A 16134-nucleotide genomic window follows, 5' to 3' on the forward strand; every position below is an offset into this window, starting at 1 on the left:
AAAATCCAACATCTCCGGCTCAATAACATGCTTCAAAAACCACTGTAAATTAATAATTCAAAAATTCAAGTAAGGATTTATAAGGAGCAATAACTGACATTGTGCATTTGAACTTATTTGCATACTTCTTTGTTTCAAATACAAGAGAAAATCACTGAAAGATATTAGTTTTATCTGAGCAGGAGATACTGTAAAAATGTGCTAGTCTGCAGAATGGATAAAAGCTGTGATAAATAAGCTAGTGACATGATGAGCCCTCTTTTGTGGTCTGGCCAGTGAAAAATAAGCTGGGACAGTACAAAGTGAGAATCACTCAGCAGTGCTTTAAATAACTTTTTAAAAGCCCCATCCATCTGAGATTAGAGCAGTTACCGGTAGGAGAGGGAGGGACGGGGGCTCTCAATGTTGGATTAATAATGGATTTATTTCAAGCATTCCATCAGTAATGTTCAGAGAAGTGCTACAGATGTTACTTTAGTGATTACATACAATGAGAGGACAAAGAGAGAGAAAGCATGAACGTGTATTGAAAATGATGCTTTAGGTCTGGAAAGAATAAGCTTGTCTTGCTTTACGAAATTTTCTTGGAATAGAAATCATGTAAGTCAAGTAAATGAAACATTTTAGTTTAACTTTATTCATTTTAAATGAGATTTGTAATTTTTGTAACTAAAATCTGGGACAAGACTAAACAGGCATAAACCATCACATAAACCACCTGAATCAATGTATTCAAAATTAAATGAATCTGGGTAAAAAAAAAAATGGGTAACAGGATTGCAAATTTTACCTTAAAAAAAAGCCATCACTCGGTAGGAGTTTTGGATTTATTGATGAATATACAAGACACTAACCTCCTATACATTTAAGCAGGCAAAAATAGGTGGAATATATATAGATACCTTTCCTCCAGGGGTTCACAGATCCTTCAATTTTGTCCAAATAATGTCTGTGTATTTGAGGGACTTGAGAGATTACTGGGGAGAAAAGGGAAAACAGATGGAGAGGAGAGAAATATGTTGGAGAGAGAGAGAGAACGAGGACAGTATTAAAACAGACAGACAGGTGAACAGACAGAGATACTGTATGTGACAAGAGCTGTGCCATTCATTCACTCATCCATTGTGGATTTAGACTCAAATAATCCCACTTTTCATGGCCTAAATTCTGATTTACAAAGCTTTCATGTTCTTTCACTTGTACTACATTAATCCAACGAGCAGATTAAAAATATATAATATGCCAAGACTGACAAATACAATGAGGTGGAGACCGCACATGGTCCCAATGATTAAGTCACTGAAAAAGTAAAAAGTCAGGACAAAAAAGAAAGATGGGAAAGAGAGACAGGGCAAGTCGGTTTTTTATTTTTTATTTTATTTTAATAGAAAGGCATCAGGATGAAGGTTTTAGAATTCAGGCCCTTAACTGTAAAAGCAAAGGGTGATAATTGAACCCCCTTTACCACAAACAGCACCCAGCCCATCCACCCCATACGACCGAATGCTGTGACTCCCATTAAATTAAGCGTTTTTTTTTTTTTCTTCAAGTAAAGACAAATAAATCACAATTGATTTTTTTTTTAAAGATTAAGCAAGAATAACCCCAAATACCACACAAAGAGCAAATAAAGTTTGGGAGAAACAGAATGCACACTTAGAGAGACAACCTCTATGTTTTTTAAGCAATTTGGGTACAATTCCAGATTCTGTTCCACTTACTTTTTAAAGATTTAAAGGAATAATTCACCCAATAATGAATATTCTGTCAGCCTTTATTCAGCCTCGTATCATTCCACACCGGTATCACTTTATGTTTATAGCAGAATGCCCATGCTTTTCTTTTCCATAGGGTGAAAGTGGATTCCCGGTCCCTATTCTTCTTTTGTGGAATATAGAAGGTCATACATGTTTGGAAAGACATGAGGGTGAGTAAATGTTCCAATTTTCATTTTGGAGTGAACTATCCCTGGTAAAACGAATAATCGGAACTAGATCCTTTTCTGATTCTTTATGTGATTTTTATAATTCTTAATTCAAAAATTCGGAATCAATGCAAAACAATACTGCAAGCACGTCTTAAAACTGAAAAGACGTTTGATTGGTAAAGGGTGCAATACTTGAGCGAAGTTTGAGGAATTTGCAAGGCATCGCTAGTAACAGCCTGAGCACAATACAGTAGATAGTTCCACCACGCTCTGCTTCTGAACGCACAGAGAACAAGGAATAGGACAGACAAGATAAAAAAAAATACACAATCGTTAAATCGTTTTCTCAGCTGTCAAATTTATACATTTTGTGCTCAACGTGCCTTTATAAAATAACTTCTCTTTAAGCAACAACATCAACAACAAAATCAAACACAGGAGACAGCAGTCAATAACCAGAAAAAAAGCACGGGTCTAACAAGAGCAACATTTTTCCATGCCACAAGCTTCAGATGTCATCTCACATTCAGACTTTTTCATTCTTTTCTTTGTTTAATAAACACAAGGAGACATTTTCTGAACAGTCTTCAACAGTGCTGACAGGTTCACCAAGCAAAGTGCCGAGTTGAGGAAAACAAGAAACAAACAAGACAGCATTGTACAAATCCATGCAGAAAGCACTTCCATTCGCCACTGTGTTTAGGTTGATAGTCGTGTGAACATGCTCACCGGATCATTATGGAAGATACATTTAACCTTTACTCATTCATCTGGGTGAAATATTATACTGGAACATCTCGCTTTCTGCTGATGGCCACTTTGAGCTTTCAGGAAGAGACGGACTAAGAAAACTACTGCTGAAAAGCTTCCAAGAACAGACAAATCAACATGAAAATTCATTAAACTACAAAGATAAAAAATAAACAAAAGGCAAAACAAACAAAAACTGAGAAATAAAAAAGAAAATCCAAAACTCAAGTGTTGATATTTAGGAATTACAGTACCAAGACACAAATGCACTGGGGATATCATCTTTTTTATAACAGTATCCTTTTCCCGGTTTTGAAATCTCAGACACACACAAACACACACACCCCCTAACTCCTTATGGAGTACAGAACCCTCACTGGCCACGCCCCTCAAATTTCATCAGCCAATCACCTGCCTTGCCTAGCATGCTTGACAGCTTCACTCCAGTGCTGATGTCATGGGCAGGTTCAAGAGACCGTCTTTAGTCTGTAGAGCTTCAGTGTGGTTCTTTCATCCATCCATCCATCCTTTCCACAACTGCATTCAGTCAGGAGTACTTCTCCATTTCTCCTCTCCTCGTTCTCTACAGAGAGGTGGAAGGGAGCTTTTTCACCCGTCTCTGCGCCAGGAATGAGGACTCGATGGGCTTCAGCTCAGGGGGTGGTTGGGAACTCTTCAGCGCTGAGTATGTGGCGGCCATCGCCCCCTGTGAGGAGAGAGTCGGTGAAGTAATAGACCAACATTTATGTTATATGTAATAAGTGTAAGAGCCTCATGGCAGCGGTACCTTGACAAGCTTGGCATCTTGGTGTTGTAGCTGGCTGTTGGGAAGTTTGTCTCTCTGAACAATCCACGGATGCTTCAGGACCTGCTTGGCTGTGAGCCGCTGGTGAGGGTCCACATGGAGCATCTTAGAGACCAAGTCCTGCATGGAAAAGCATGTGTGTGAGAAAATAAAATCCTGTCACAGAGGTTTAAATGACTGTATTGATGAGGGTGGGATCATGGCCTACTTTGGCAGCATCAGACACCGCATCCCAGTTGCCTCCCGTCAGAGTAAAGCGGCCACTCCCTATCCGACTCAGAATATCTTCTGGAGTGTCTTCTGGTCCGTTGGCAAATGGCGTAAAACTGGAACAATTCAGAATCAAAGGAAAAATTGTTGTGGGTGTGTTTTCAGTTATGTGTTGACATTGAGAGTGCAATATTTATTAATAATGAAAGATAATGTGTGTGTGTTCTTACCCAGCAAGCATAGTGTAAAGCAATACTCCAAGACTCCAAATGTCACAGCCCTCATCATAGCCTTGCCTCTTCAGTACCTGTAACACAAAACAATGTCAGAACAGTTATTGAGAAAAAATATTAAAAAGACATTGCACTGATCCCAGATCATTTAAAATCACATATTACAAACTGCCGTTTGCTACCAATACTTCCGAAGCTCACATTGTTCAATTCAATGTTTTTCAATAACACTGAAGTTCAAAACATTGGGCAGACTTAAGTAGTAAAGGGAGGTGATTGGCTGATGAAGTTTGAGGGGCATGACCAGTGGGGATTCTGTATTCCCTTAGGAGTAGGTGTGTGTGTGTGTGTGTGTGAGAGAAATTTCAAAGAACCAGGTAAAGTTTACTGTTTATTGGTCTATACAGCATTCCCCATTCTGTTGCAAGTACAACCACTCACCTCAGGTGCTACAAAGTTGGCAGTATAGCAGGGTGTCATGAGGAGACCGTTGTCTGCCCTTAGCTGCTTGGCAAAGCCGAAATCACAGATGCGCAGAGATTCTGGATTTCCAGACTCATCGACATACAGAATATTACTGGGCTTCAGGTCTCTGTGCACAACCTGTAGGAAAACCAGAAAACACAGGGGATAAAATACTTACATTTTACTGCATAACTCGCAGACAACTACAAATCTACCTGCCATCTTTAGGTGCAAAATGCATTTATATGCACCAAATAGTAACTGTACTATTAATAGTACAGTAGTTATGAGAAGTCTACATTATAATATCACATTTAAAGTAATAATATTGTTTTAATATTACTCAGTTTATATGGTACTAAATCTTTTAGCTGTTGGCAATGTGTTTAAACTATGTGGAATCTATATTATAATTTTATGAAATACTGTGATAAAAGACATTTAGTGTTACAATTGTCCCCAATTTCCTATTTCTATTATACTGGGGTAAGATTTTAAGGAAGAGTGGTTTAACTGAATTTATTTGAGTCAATTTGTTCATTCTCAGTCTTCATGCGCTGCTATATTGCATGCTTTAAAAAGCTACACTATAATATTAGTCCTAAGAACACTATCTATTGTGGTTCTTCTGGGCAAGACATCAACATAAAAACTATTAAATGTTGACAACAGAGGAGAAGAGTGGAACAGAAGAGGGCCAAAGGAAGAGCCTTGGGGAACACCCTTAGAGGACGGGGAAAGCTAGGCTCTGTCACAAGCTATGAATCATAATGACAGATTCTGTGTTAGTGGCAAGTTTTTAGCTACAAGATAAATGTGATTAAGTTTGTCCATGCATGTTTTCTCACCCCTTGAGAGTGCAGGTATTCCACGGTCTTTGTGATAGTGTGCAGCACAGCACTAGCCTCTCTCTCAGAGAAAAACTTCTGCTTAAGGATTCTGTCCAGCAGCTCACCTCCTCGCATCAGCTCAGTGACCAGGTACACCTGCTTCCCGTTATCATAGACCTGCAATACAGCAGTTTTATTTCATTAAATTAAATTGCTCTGTGTATTGTAGATTTATCAAATTTTAATAATGCAGATGATTCCTGCAGATTAGTTAATTGTAGGGGTGTAACGGTACATGTATTTGTCCCGAACTAAAACAGTTTAATAAAATTAGAAGTAATTTTGTGTTTAATTTATTCCCCCCTGCTGTGTCGAACCTGTACCGAACCAGGATTTCAATACCGAGGAACGTACCGAACCGTCATGTTTGTGTACCGTTACACCCCTAGTTAATTGTGATTTTTATTTTTTTGTACTTACATCTTTGAGAGTGATGATGTTGGGGTGCTGGCCGTATCTGAGCAGGATCTCAATCTCTTCGGATGGGTCGGTGCTTGTTTTATCAATCACCTATCAACATTATACAGTAAATTATGTATTAGTCACCCGAGGACAACATGCATCTAAAAACCCTTTTAGTGAACGTAACCATCTTTTTAAATGACATTTAGTTAAAAAGCATTAAAAAACGAAATATGGATTTATATTATCTGAAATACAGATCTTCAGATTAATCAATTATTTTACACAAAGCATCTGAATATATTTGGAAAAACCAAAGGAATTGACCGTAAAATGCAGTATCCTCAAAAACTAAGTCACAAATGGTTAGGTTACCTAATCTAACCTAACCAAAAATGCTAATGTCAAAGAAAGAAATGATAATTCAAAGATACTTGTATGGCTTGAGTACAATATTAGGACAAGTTAAGGGAGTGAGGCTCTAACCTTCACTGCATACTCTGTGTTGGTTGCTTTGTGTATGCAGCGTTTGCAGACGGAGAAAGATCCCATGCCAATGTCCTCTTTCAGCATGTAACCGTCACTGAACAAGATGTTCTTACCGTGAAGCTGCTGCTTGGAGACAGGTACACAACAGAGAAGAGAATATTAGAACAGCAATACAAATGCATGCGCACACACACAAACTGCACCGATAGTAAAATCTAATAATTACAAAGAAGACACAATAATTACATTCTTTCACACACAGACACTAACAACAGAGTCTCATTATTAGATTGAACTCAGTACAGAGAATGCTGGACAACACAGAATGATATCACTAAAACGGAATAAAGCCATTTACTTTTTACAGAACTACTACACTGCACTTAATTTAGAAATAATTTCCCAGAAGTCGCACCGTTGCAGTGTGTGTAGAAAGAATTTGTCTGCTCTACTCCTGAGGGCAAGTCCACCTTCGGTGTTGTGAAAGGCAGGCTGGTTTTTAGTGTTCATTTTTATTTCCTGTCACCGTATAGACTTTTTTAATATGACAGTGTAAACAGCTGTCAAACATTGTCAAAAATAAATGTCTAAAATGTCCTGGTGTGTTTGCTGTTTAAACGAATGTTCTCACCAATACATTAGTTGTGCTTCCTGTTTTCATGACTTCATGTTCACAAGTTTTTACGTGTTTTATAGACTCGATATTGTTTCTTATTCAAATGTGATTTGCACACAGCACCCCCAACCTAAAACATCTTCCCGCAACCCAGTTATCATCTCCATTAAACACTATTACTCACTCTTGCATAAATCAATTGGAAAATAGTAGAAATACTGCGATCTAGTGGTCAGATAAATTCACTAAATCATAACTCATAGGATGTAAACAGTCCTTGCATATAATGTCACATCTCTTTTCTGTTATCTTTATGAGCATCACATGAAAGTTATAGTATTTATTGGTACAATTTTTTTATTATTTTCTGTGGTAATTGACAGCATGCCAGGGATTAACTCAAGCCTAACTTTTAACCCTTTAATATTGTCATATAGCATCTAAAAGATGAATGTCCAATTTACCACCACAGCGAAATACAAAGAGTTGTTTTACCTGTACCACAGGGTGTGGAGGGGGTTGAGAGGGCTCCTGTTTGCCCTCCTCCTCTAGCATTGCTGTGGCAACAAAGCTGAAGCCCCGGAAGAGCTGATGAGCCCCTGCGCTGGGAGGAACGCCTGGGGAATCTGAGAAAGGACAAGAACAGAGAAACCTTGAAGCCCACACTCATTTTCCATTTTAGCTGCTGATGACATTTGAAAAATCCACCCAAAGCTCCAAATCTACGGCAGTGAGCTCAGCTTGAAGATCAGAAAGAGAACACAGACATATGTTCTATGACTAGCTTATTCATGAAAAGACCATGGAAACTATAAAAAGGACAGTTCACCCAAAAATGAAAACAGTTATCCTTCTGTCATCCAGTACAAATGTGTCAAGTGTAAGAATCTTCGTTCTGCTCTTTTTCATAAAATGTAAGTGAATGGGGAGCATGTCTAATTAGAACATTTTTTACTGTATAAAAATCTTGCAGGACTATTTGTGAATAATTATTTAGTCCCATACTCAGAGCTATTGTACAGATTCAGAAGAATAGCTTCTAATACTGTTATGATATTTGTTTTTGGTCATTTTTGGAGTTTGACAGGCCCTAGTCAACATCCACATGTATTATGTAAAAGAGCAACTTTATGCCGAACATTCTTCTTAACTACTCCTTTTGTCTTTTACAGAAGTAAACTATCCCTAAGATGAACTACCCATTTAAAATTCCCCTATGGTTTGTTTTAAATGCCAGTTTGAGTGCTCAAACTACTCTCGCCATGGTCCAAAAAGAAAACTGACCACAAGACCTACTGAGACTGTTCACAGATCATAGATATGACCTCTCACCTTTAGGGGTACGAGAAGTGAACTCCGAGTCAAAGTAAAAGGTGTCATCAGGTCTGGCCACTGCTGGCTGGAATGGGGGTTTTATCTCTCGCCTGAAGAGTTTCTGAAAATGATTATACAGTTTTTTTTGTTACATTCAGCTTTTACTGGTGGGGAGGACGAGTCTGTAATGGATAACTTCTTTAGATTTGCAGTAATTTGAAGTATGATCTTACATTCCAATCAATTGTCATGAAGAACGAATGGCGTTTGATTTCCTCAGCTCCATCTGATCCAGATGCTGGTAACAGTTAAAGTATAAATAAAACACTCCTTACTATGAAAATATAGCACATTTAAATAAAATGTTCCTTTCAATGACTTTAATCTAATGTGAAATACATCAATATAATTGACTTAATTTGAGATTAACATAAGATTAACAGGCTATTAATGCTGTTTGAAGAGGTCACAAAGAATGTATAAAACATCTGCCTGTGTATACATTACCCAGTCTGTTAGTGGGGTTCCTCTTGAACAGAGCTCTCAGTAAACTCTGAGCTTCAGTGCTCAGGAACTGAGGCATCCCCAGCCTTGCTCTAAAGAGATAACCAAACAATGATCACGACTCAGACACTGAATAATGCTCACAACACATATACTACCATTCACAAGTTTGGAGTGAATAAGACTTTCTATTAAGTAATTTTGTGAAATATGATTACAATTTAAAGTACCTGTTTTCTGTTTTAATACATTTTAAAATATCATTTATTCCTGTGATGGCAAAGCTGAATTTTCATTTGCCATTAGTCTAACATAATCCTTCAGAAATCATTCTAATATGCTGATTTGATGTTCAAGATACATTTCTTATTATTATCAATCTTGACACGATGTTGTTTTCTGCTTAATATTTGTGTGGAATCTGTGATGCATCCGTTTTATTTGAAAAATAGAAAGTTATTTGAAATATACATTTTTGTAACATTGCAAATGTCTTTACTCCCACTTTTGATCAATTTAATGCATCCTTGCTGAATAAAAGTTAATTTAGTGTAGGCAAAATCAACAATAATACATAATTGTTGTTTAACAGTATAAATTGCTGTTCTTTTAACAGCTTTCTAGTCGCAAATGAAGCAAACCAGTGAAATGGAAAGTGTCTGATTAACTGAACTATTTCCTAGAACAAAAAACAAGTCCAATCGTAACGTATAACACATTTATCCTAAATGCTTCATTTAAAATAACAATTTCACAATATTATTTAGTTTAAGACTAGGCTTCATTTCTATAAAAAGATCCTAAACTCAGTGGATTCTCACTTCAGGATGAGATTCATTGTTTCTTTTCTGTCTTTTCCCTGGAATGGCAGTGACCCGGTAAGCATTTCAAACTGTACGAAAGAGAAGCAGAAAGCAAATGTTAAAGCCAAATAAATCAGACAGACAATCTAAGTGACATCAAAGCAGATTTTCTCAATTTCTATGTGAATCTGGACGTACCATCAGTACCCCAAATGACCACCAGTCAGCGCTGTGGGTGTGTCCCTGCCGGTTAACCACCTCTGGAGCCATGTACTCCACCGTCCCGCAGAAGGAGTAAGCCTTCTTCTCATTATCGATAGCTTCCTTACACAGTCCAAAATCTGAGGGAAATAACAAGACCAATTACATCAATTAAATCAAACGTTTCAATCTCTATTCTTTGGTAAACCACAGTGCCTTTATTGTACCTGTGAGTTTGATATGGCCCTCTTCATCCAGGAGGATGCTAGAACATAGAAATGTATTTGTTATGTCAGTTGAAAATCATGTTAAAACGTTCCAAACAATATCACACTCATACTCAACAGTAACTGAGGTCTAATCCAGTACAGATTACAGAGTTCATGGTGTGTACATGTGTTTGTTAAGACAGGGACACAACAAGTCGACGTCAAAGAACTATCTGCGATAAAAGCAGACTGTTGTCGCCTCTCGTTGGCTGCGTCTCGGCCAAAAAGGCGACTGTCTAAAGGCGACTGTCAACTAGAATGTGCATTCTGCATCTGCGTGCAAGTAATATCTATATCAACAGCCTTCTGTCTGTACCGTCTTGACTTTTTGCTCGCTTTCATCACTTTCGCTTTTATTCTCATGCACTGACTCATTCGCTAAGCTGAACAGCCAGAGCTCTTTTTCTCACAGATGGTTTGACACTGATTTAACAAAAAACCCGATGGGCATCTGAAACAAAAATGGTCCGACGGCCGACCATCGGCTTGATGTGTCCCGGCCTTAAGGTCAAGTATCTCCTCAGTGAGTTTACGCTGAATGTGTCTGTGTGTGTGTGTGTATTAAGTACTTCTCAGGTTTGAGATCTCTGTAGATAATGCCGAGACCGTGTAGATGATCTAGACCCAGTGCCAGCTCAGCCAGATAAAACTTTACATCTTCTTCTGTGAACATCACCTGAAGACCAAAGAGACTGAGTGAATACAAAGGAGTAAAAGGAGAGGATATTGCGCTCATTGTTATTGAGCTATTGAGTTATTGAGTATTATATACCTCTTTTGACAGCCTGGTGAATAGATCGCCCCCTCTGAGGAAGTCCAGAATCAGATAGAGTTTACCCTCTGTCTGAAAGGCTGAACACATATACAAACAGAGTGCGCTTTATGACCAATGTATTAACATTTAAGTTTATCTGATCTGTTAGTCATTAATGATAACCTCCCACAGCTTCCTGTGCAATATAAAGCCTTCATCAAGCAGATAGATAACATGATTGCAATGTTAAATTACTCCATACGAATGTAATAACCTCTGAACTGTAAAAACAACGTTACTCTTCAAATGAATTAGGGGATCAGAATCATACAGGAACACTGAAGTGAAGTCATTTAATATTTCCTGCTAAACAAAATCACATACAGAGCAGCAATTCAACAACCATCTGTATCAATGACTTCCACTTTCACTCAAAGTTCCTTTTGCAACATTTAAAGGGACAGTTCATCTAAAAATGATAATCTTGTCATAATTTACTCACCATCAAGTCATTAAAGCTTCAAAAAGGATGCAAAATCCAAAAGACCAAACTTTAAGTTGTTATTCACTAACTGTCTTCTCATTCAGTGAGCTGTTAACTACTGCAACCAAATTCTTGAGTCAGTAAGTAATCATAGTATGATTTTTGACTGAATTAAGTAAAATGATCCAGCTTAATCAGACTTCACTAATTCTTTCATAAACTTGCCAAGGAGAGTAAGGGTGGATGGCAAGGTTTTTAGTGAATAATTTATTTTTTGTTGTGCTCGCCACACAAAGCTATAGTGTGACTTCTAGAGTCTTGGAATGGGCTGCTTTTGGGATTCTTTAATGGTGCTTCTGCAGTCCAAATTCATTGAAATTACATGGGAAACAATGGACAAGTTCAGCCCTCAGAATCTCTCCTTTTGTGTTCCATTGAGTCATATGGATTTGGAATGAAATGACATTGAAAAAAAGATATAATTACAATTTTGGGGTAAACTTTTTCTTTAAAGGAGTGGAAATGGAATGACAAAATATTACAATGTACCGTGAAACAAACATCACACTTATTTACCATAATGGAGTTTAACGACAAATGGATGGTTGACGTCTGCCAGGATGTCTCTCTCCATTTTAGTCCTCACACGATCTCTCACTGTGACAAGAACAATTTTACACAGGTTTTGAGGTGAAATATCTGGCCACAACCAACATGAAGTCAAACTTCATTGAGTAGTTTTACTTCATGGATTGTAATATTGGCCAACACATCAGTAAAACAACTTAGCAAATTACAACTATGCAAATCATATATTCAAGAATGATAATAAAAGCCAAGCATGAAATCATTTTCTACTTTAACCTCTTAAGTGACCAATGAATCAGCAGATTCAGCTTAACGGATGTCTGAAGCAGAAGTTTAGCAGATAGCATTTGTTTGTAGGAAGTGATGTTATCAGCTCTCATGAAAACATAAGGTGCGTCCCAATTCTCATACTTGGGAGAAAGAAAGAGGGCACAACCGAGATTTCAGTGAACAGATATCTGAATCTAAAACTTCTGGTTTGTGAGTACTGTATGGTGGGATTTTCTGTCATTGGGGTACACAGAAAAAAAACAGGAAGTGAGTGTACCCACAGAAGAGTTACTGTTAACCTGCAACCTCACCCAGAGTAGCATGAATTCAAGTTTGCAGTTGAGGGAATATGCCAAAATATTGTGTATACAGATATTGCAAATACTGTCTGATAGGTTTGACAGAGTAGATATAAAACTAGTAAATTCAAGAAGAATTGTCACTACTGAGAACCATTAAACGCATGGTTGGTGTTTGTAACTGTGGTTACACAGAAACTAGGAGCCCGGGAGAATAATGCAAAATGAAAGTAGCTTTGGTGAAGCATTGTTTATGTTAGCAAAGGAAGCTTTTGTGGTTTGTGGTGTGTGTGTTTACACTGATGCTGTACCTTTGAGCGTAGCCTTTCTCAGGACCTTCATGGCATACAGTTGGTTACTGTCAGGAGGGGTTACCTTCCGTACCAAAAACACCTGTGCACACACAAAAAAACATGTTTTCACTTAGTAACAGTGTTGCTAATAACACCCAAAAAAACTATCTTTTCTAATTCACGAGTTAAAAAACTTCCCATAGGAAGTTGAATTTGAATTGAATGACAGGAAGTGATATTTAATGAACAATCAACCTAGGTAAATGTAATTATTTACATATTCAACAAGTCATTGCTAGATGTTGTTACATTTAATTATCAAAAAGGTCCTTAAATGTCTTATCATTGAGATTTGAGTACCATTACAATTACATAACTTGTTACTACCATAGTACGATGCATCTTTGAAGAAATGACCTAACTAGTCAATTTAACGGTTAATTAGTTTGAGATCAAATTAATGTCAGATTATTGCTTTAAATAATAAGAATGGCATGATTGGCATCAGAGGGCTACATCGCTATTTTTGTTTGGCTCGGGGTACTAGAGTAAATACGCAGTCTTAAAAAATGGCATTCTCTTGTCTTGACAAACTAAAAGACAAAATGAATTTTGAACATATGGAATGAAAAATAGGCCTATAGATTGTACTGCATGTTAGATTGCTTATTTTGCTAAAACGCATGATCTATTCGAATCCACGTCATAATGTTTGTTGTTATGATGGAATTTGCGAGTACAGCTGGCTAACGATGACCACAAGTTGGAATATCTTTCCAGATCAATTGGAGCGCTTTGAGAAATTATTCGTTCTTGGCTCATAAAATGAAAGTTAAGTTTCTTTTTTTTTAAATTAAATAATATGATGCTCTGGTCTACAGCAGTGAAACCATGGTCAACCCTCTAAACATCTTTACAAAATCACCATTAACTTGTCTTTGCTTCTGGAAAGTACGATCAATGTTTTAGCAGCATCTCATAAGCTAAATAACAGGAACACACATCAAAGCTAAAACACATGACATATATGAACAGATGCAGTATAGAAGTTTGTGCATATGAGAGTATCTTTACCTTTCCAAAGGAGCCCTGCCCCAGCACTTTGAGCAGCTCAAACTGCGAGGGGTCTGCTTTCTCTGCCCCCTCCTTAACCACATGTGTGATGTTGATCTCCTTGATGTCACCATCGTCCTACAACACAAGAGACAGAAATGGATATCAACCACTGAAATATCAGGGAAGTAAAATGTGCAATTTCAAGGCCATGATATCAGACCATCCGACTGGTCAGGAAGACAAGCTTGATTATTAAAGCTTAAAGCTGGGTTAAGTGGACATAATATCCCATGCAGGAGGACACTGAACGATGAGCAATTTGCTTTAATCGTTTCACAGCAACTGCTTGAGTGGATTATCATGTATATGTCACAGAGCAATGCACGCTATTTCAACACTTCATCAATACCATTATTAATGACAAATATCTCCAGTGGCCAAAACAACATTATGAGATCTGAGTGAGGCTCAGAGGGGGATTCCACTTTCCACAAAGCGCCCCCGATAGGAGATAAAGTGTATTAAAAATGTAGATATAATTTTTATTTCAGGGATCAGTTGTACATACTTTGAATTGAAACTGCAACTTTTGTGTTATCATCCAAGAACATTAAGGTATCAACACCACTTTTTATTCAATACATATTTTGCACGTTTCAGCAGCAGGGATGCAGGTGAGAAGCTCAAGCAATTTAAAGCCACAAAGAAAAACACTTAGATCAGAATGTGTAGTCAGTTTATTATTCTTAAAGTTAGTATATGATAGAAATGTAGGCTCTGCTGGAAATAGAGTGCTGTATGTCACATTTCCCCCGTGACAAGAGAGAAAGAGAAAGGGGGGAACATGTTTAAGAGGAAATGGTTAATGGATGAAATCAAATTTAACTGCATTCTGAGAACCTGGTACAATTAAAAGCACACAAACAGTAGCATCAAACCTAATTAGACTTATATCAGAAAAACAGCTGATTGTACACAACCCACAATGCTAACTAATTCACTGTTAAAATCACTGGAATGGAATCAATGTATAAATCATTTAAAAGAATAGTTCAACCAAATATTAAAATTCATAATTTACTCACCATCATGTCATTCTAAACCTGTATGACACTTTCTTTTGTGGAATACAAAAGAAGATATTTAACAAAATGTCTCATTGTTTTGTTACAATGGAAGTCAATGGTCATCCAAATGGTTTGGTTAACATTCTTCAAAACATCATATTTTTGTTCCACAGAAGAAAGTAAGTCATAAAGTTTTGGAACAACATGAGGACAAGTAAATGATGACAATTTTCATTTTTGTGTGACCTGTCCCTTTATCCTTGTGCCAGATACAGCAGATGATATGCTTGATATGTACAGTTGTATGGTTTATATACACATTATCTCTAAATATTAAGCTAAATTAATATTTATCTGAAGACAACCAGACAAAATGTAAGTCTACAGCATGTAATAAATGCTAGTCCAGGTGGATGCTAGGAATTCAGTTTAGGTACATGAATCAACAAGGCCCTGAGCTAGTCCTGGTTCAGTCAGATTCATTTGTTCATTTCTTTGTGGTATGAAGTACTATCACATTATTGTTATTATTCTCAATAATTTGTAAAAAAGAAGAAAAAAAAAAAAAGAGTCAAATGAGGAATTTTGCCTTTGATAGGTTTTAGGGTGTTGCTGACACTTGCAACATGAAAAGAGAGAGAGAGAGAGAGAGAGAGAGAGAGAGAGAGAGAGAGAGAGAGAGAGAGAGAGAGAGAGAGAGAGAGAGAGAGAGAGAGAGAGAGAGAGAGAGAGAGAGAGAGAGTGAGAACAGCCAAGTGTCACGAAGCTTGTCTAACAGCTGAGTATTTGACTTCTAACTGTGTTAAATGATATTATAAGCAATTGATTTCAGAAGAGTATGATTACATAAACTTGTGTTTATCTGACAACCAGTGTGGCCCAATTCAACAAAACAAAAGTAACATTTCCTCTCAACAAGAAACCACCCTAACAACAACAAATACAACAACAAAAACAAACCACAACTCCTCTACAAAGCGATGTGATTATAATACTGTGTGTGCACACTGACCGGCATCCATGTTGTATGTTCATCGGTTAAAGCTGCACTAGACGGAGTCGAGTTCGTGGTGCTGTTCGTCTCCTCTCTAGGCTGAGTGGCATTCTCTAAAGTCTTACTGTGCTGCCGCTTGAACAGGTAGAGAGTCAATAACTGACTGACTTTAAACTTCCTCTTTTCTTTCTCCATCTCTTCATCCCTCCTCTAGCCAGGGCATTCCACCGTTACCCCCATCCGCCTGAAGTCGGGGCAGCCATAGACAACAAAACTCCCAGAGAGGGAGCGAGCAGGGTCTGGCCGTGTGTGTGTGTGAATGTGTGTATGGGACTGAGGGTGTGTGCTCTGCCCTGCTCAACAACTAAAGTGAAGTAGGCAGGAAGAGGAAGACACAGAGACCTGAAAACAGAACTGGTGAGAGAAAAAAACAGAGCGAGAGAGAGATAGA

General features: G+C 37.6%; 1 protein-coding gene across 10 annotated transcripts in view; it reads right to left on the bottom strand.

The window, feature by feature from the left end:
* Positions 1-407: 407 nt before the first annotated feature.
* Positions 408-16134, bottom strand: part of rps6ka1 (ribosomal protein S6 kinase a, polypeptide 1) — a 56574-nt gene continuing 40847 nt past the window's right edge. For 4 of the 10 annotated variants that reach the window (XM_081347340.1, XM_081347338.1, XM_081347336.1 and 1 more), the window contains 20 exons: positions 13641-13757; positions 12585-12666; positions 11693-11773; positions 10651-10730; positions 10448-10554; positions 9837-9874; positions 9607-9749; positions 9427-9497; positions 8609-8697; positions 8335-8399; positions 8120-8222; positions 7283-7413; positions 6169-6294; positions 5701-5790; positions 5239-5397; positions 4367-4528; positions 3923-3999; positions 3691-3808; positions 3465-3602; positions 1346-3383 (listed from right to left, as the gene is read on the bottom strand). In XM_081347340.1, coding sequence (XP_081203466.1) covers positions 3261-3383; positions 3465-3602; positions 3691-3808; positions 3923-3999; positions 4367-4528; positions 5239-5397; positions 5701-5790; positions 6169-6294; positions 7283-7413; positions 8120-8222; positions 8335-8399; positions 8609-8697; positions 9427-9497; positions 9607-9749; positions 9837-9874; positions 10448-10554; positions 10651-10730; positions 11693-11773; positions 12585-12666; positions 13641-13757 — 2100 coding nt within the window. In that variant the 3' untranslated portion in view covers positions 1346-3260. Of the gene's footprint in view, positions 978-1345; positions 3384-3464; positions 3603-3690; positions 3809-3922; positions 4000-4366; positions 4529-5238; positions 5398-5700; positions 5791-6168; positions 6298-7282; positions 7414-8119; positions 8223-8334; positions 8400-8608; positions 8698-9426; positions 9498-9606; positions 9750-9836; positions 9875-10447; positions 10555-10650; positions 10731-11692; positions 11774-12584; positions 12667-13640; positions 13758-15701; positions 16064-16134 lie in introns of those variants that run through there. The other 6 variants (XM_081347339.1, XM_081347341.1, XR_014028838.1 and 3 more) reach the window with 5 other exon arrangements.

The sequence above is a fragment of the Scardinius erythrophthalmus genome, assembly GCF_964197995.2.
Source record: "Scardinius erythrophthalmus genome assembly, chromosome: 19".
NCBI classification, from domain to species: Eukaryota; Metazoa; Chordata; class Actinopteri; order Cypriniformes; family Leuciscidae; genus Scardinius; species Scardinius erythrophthalmus.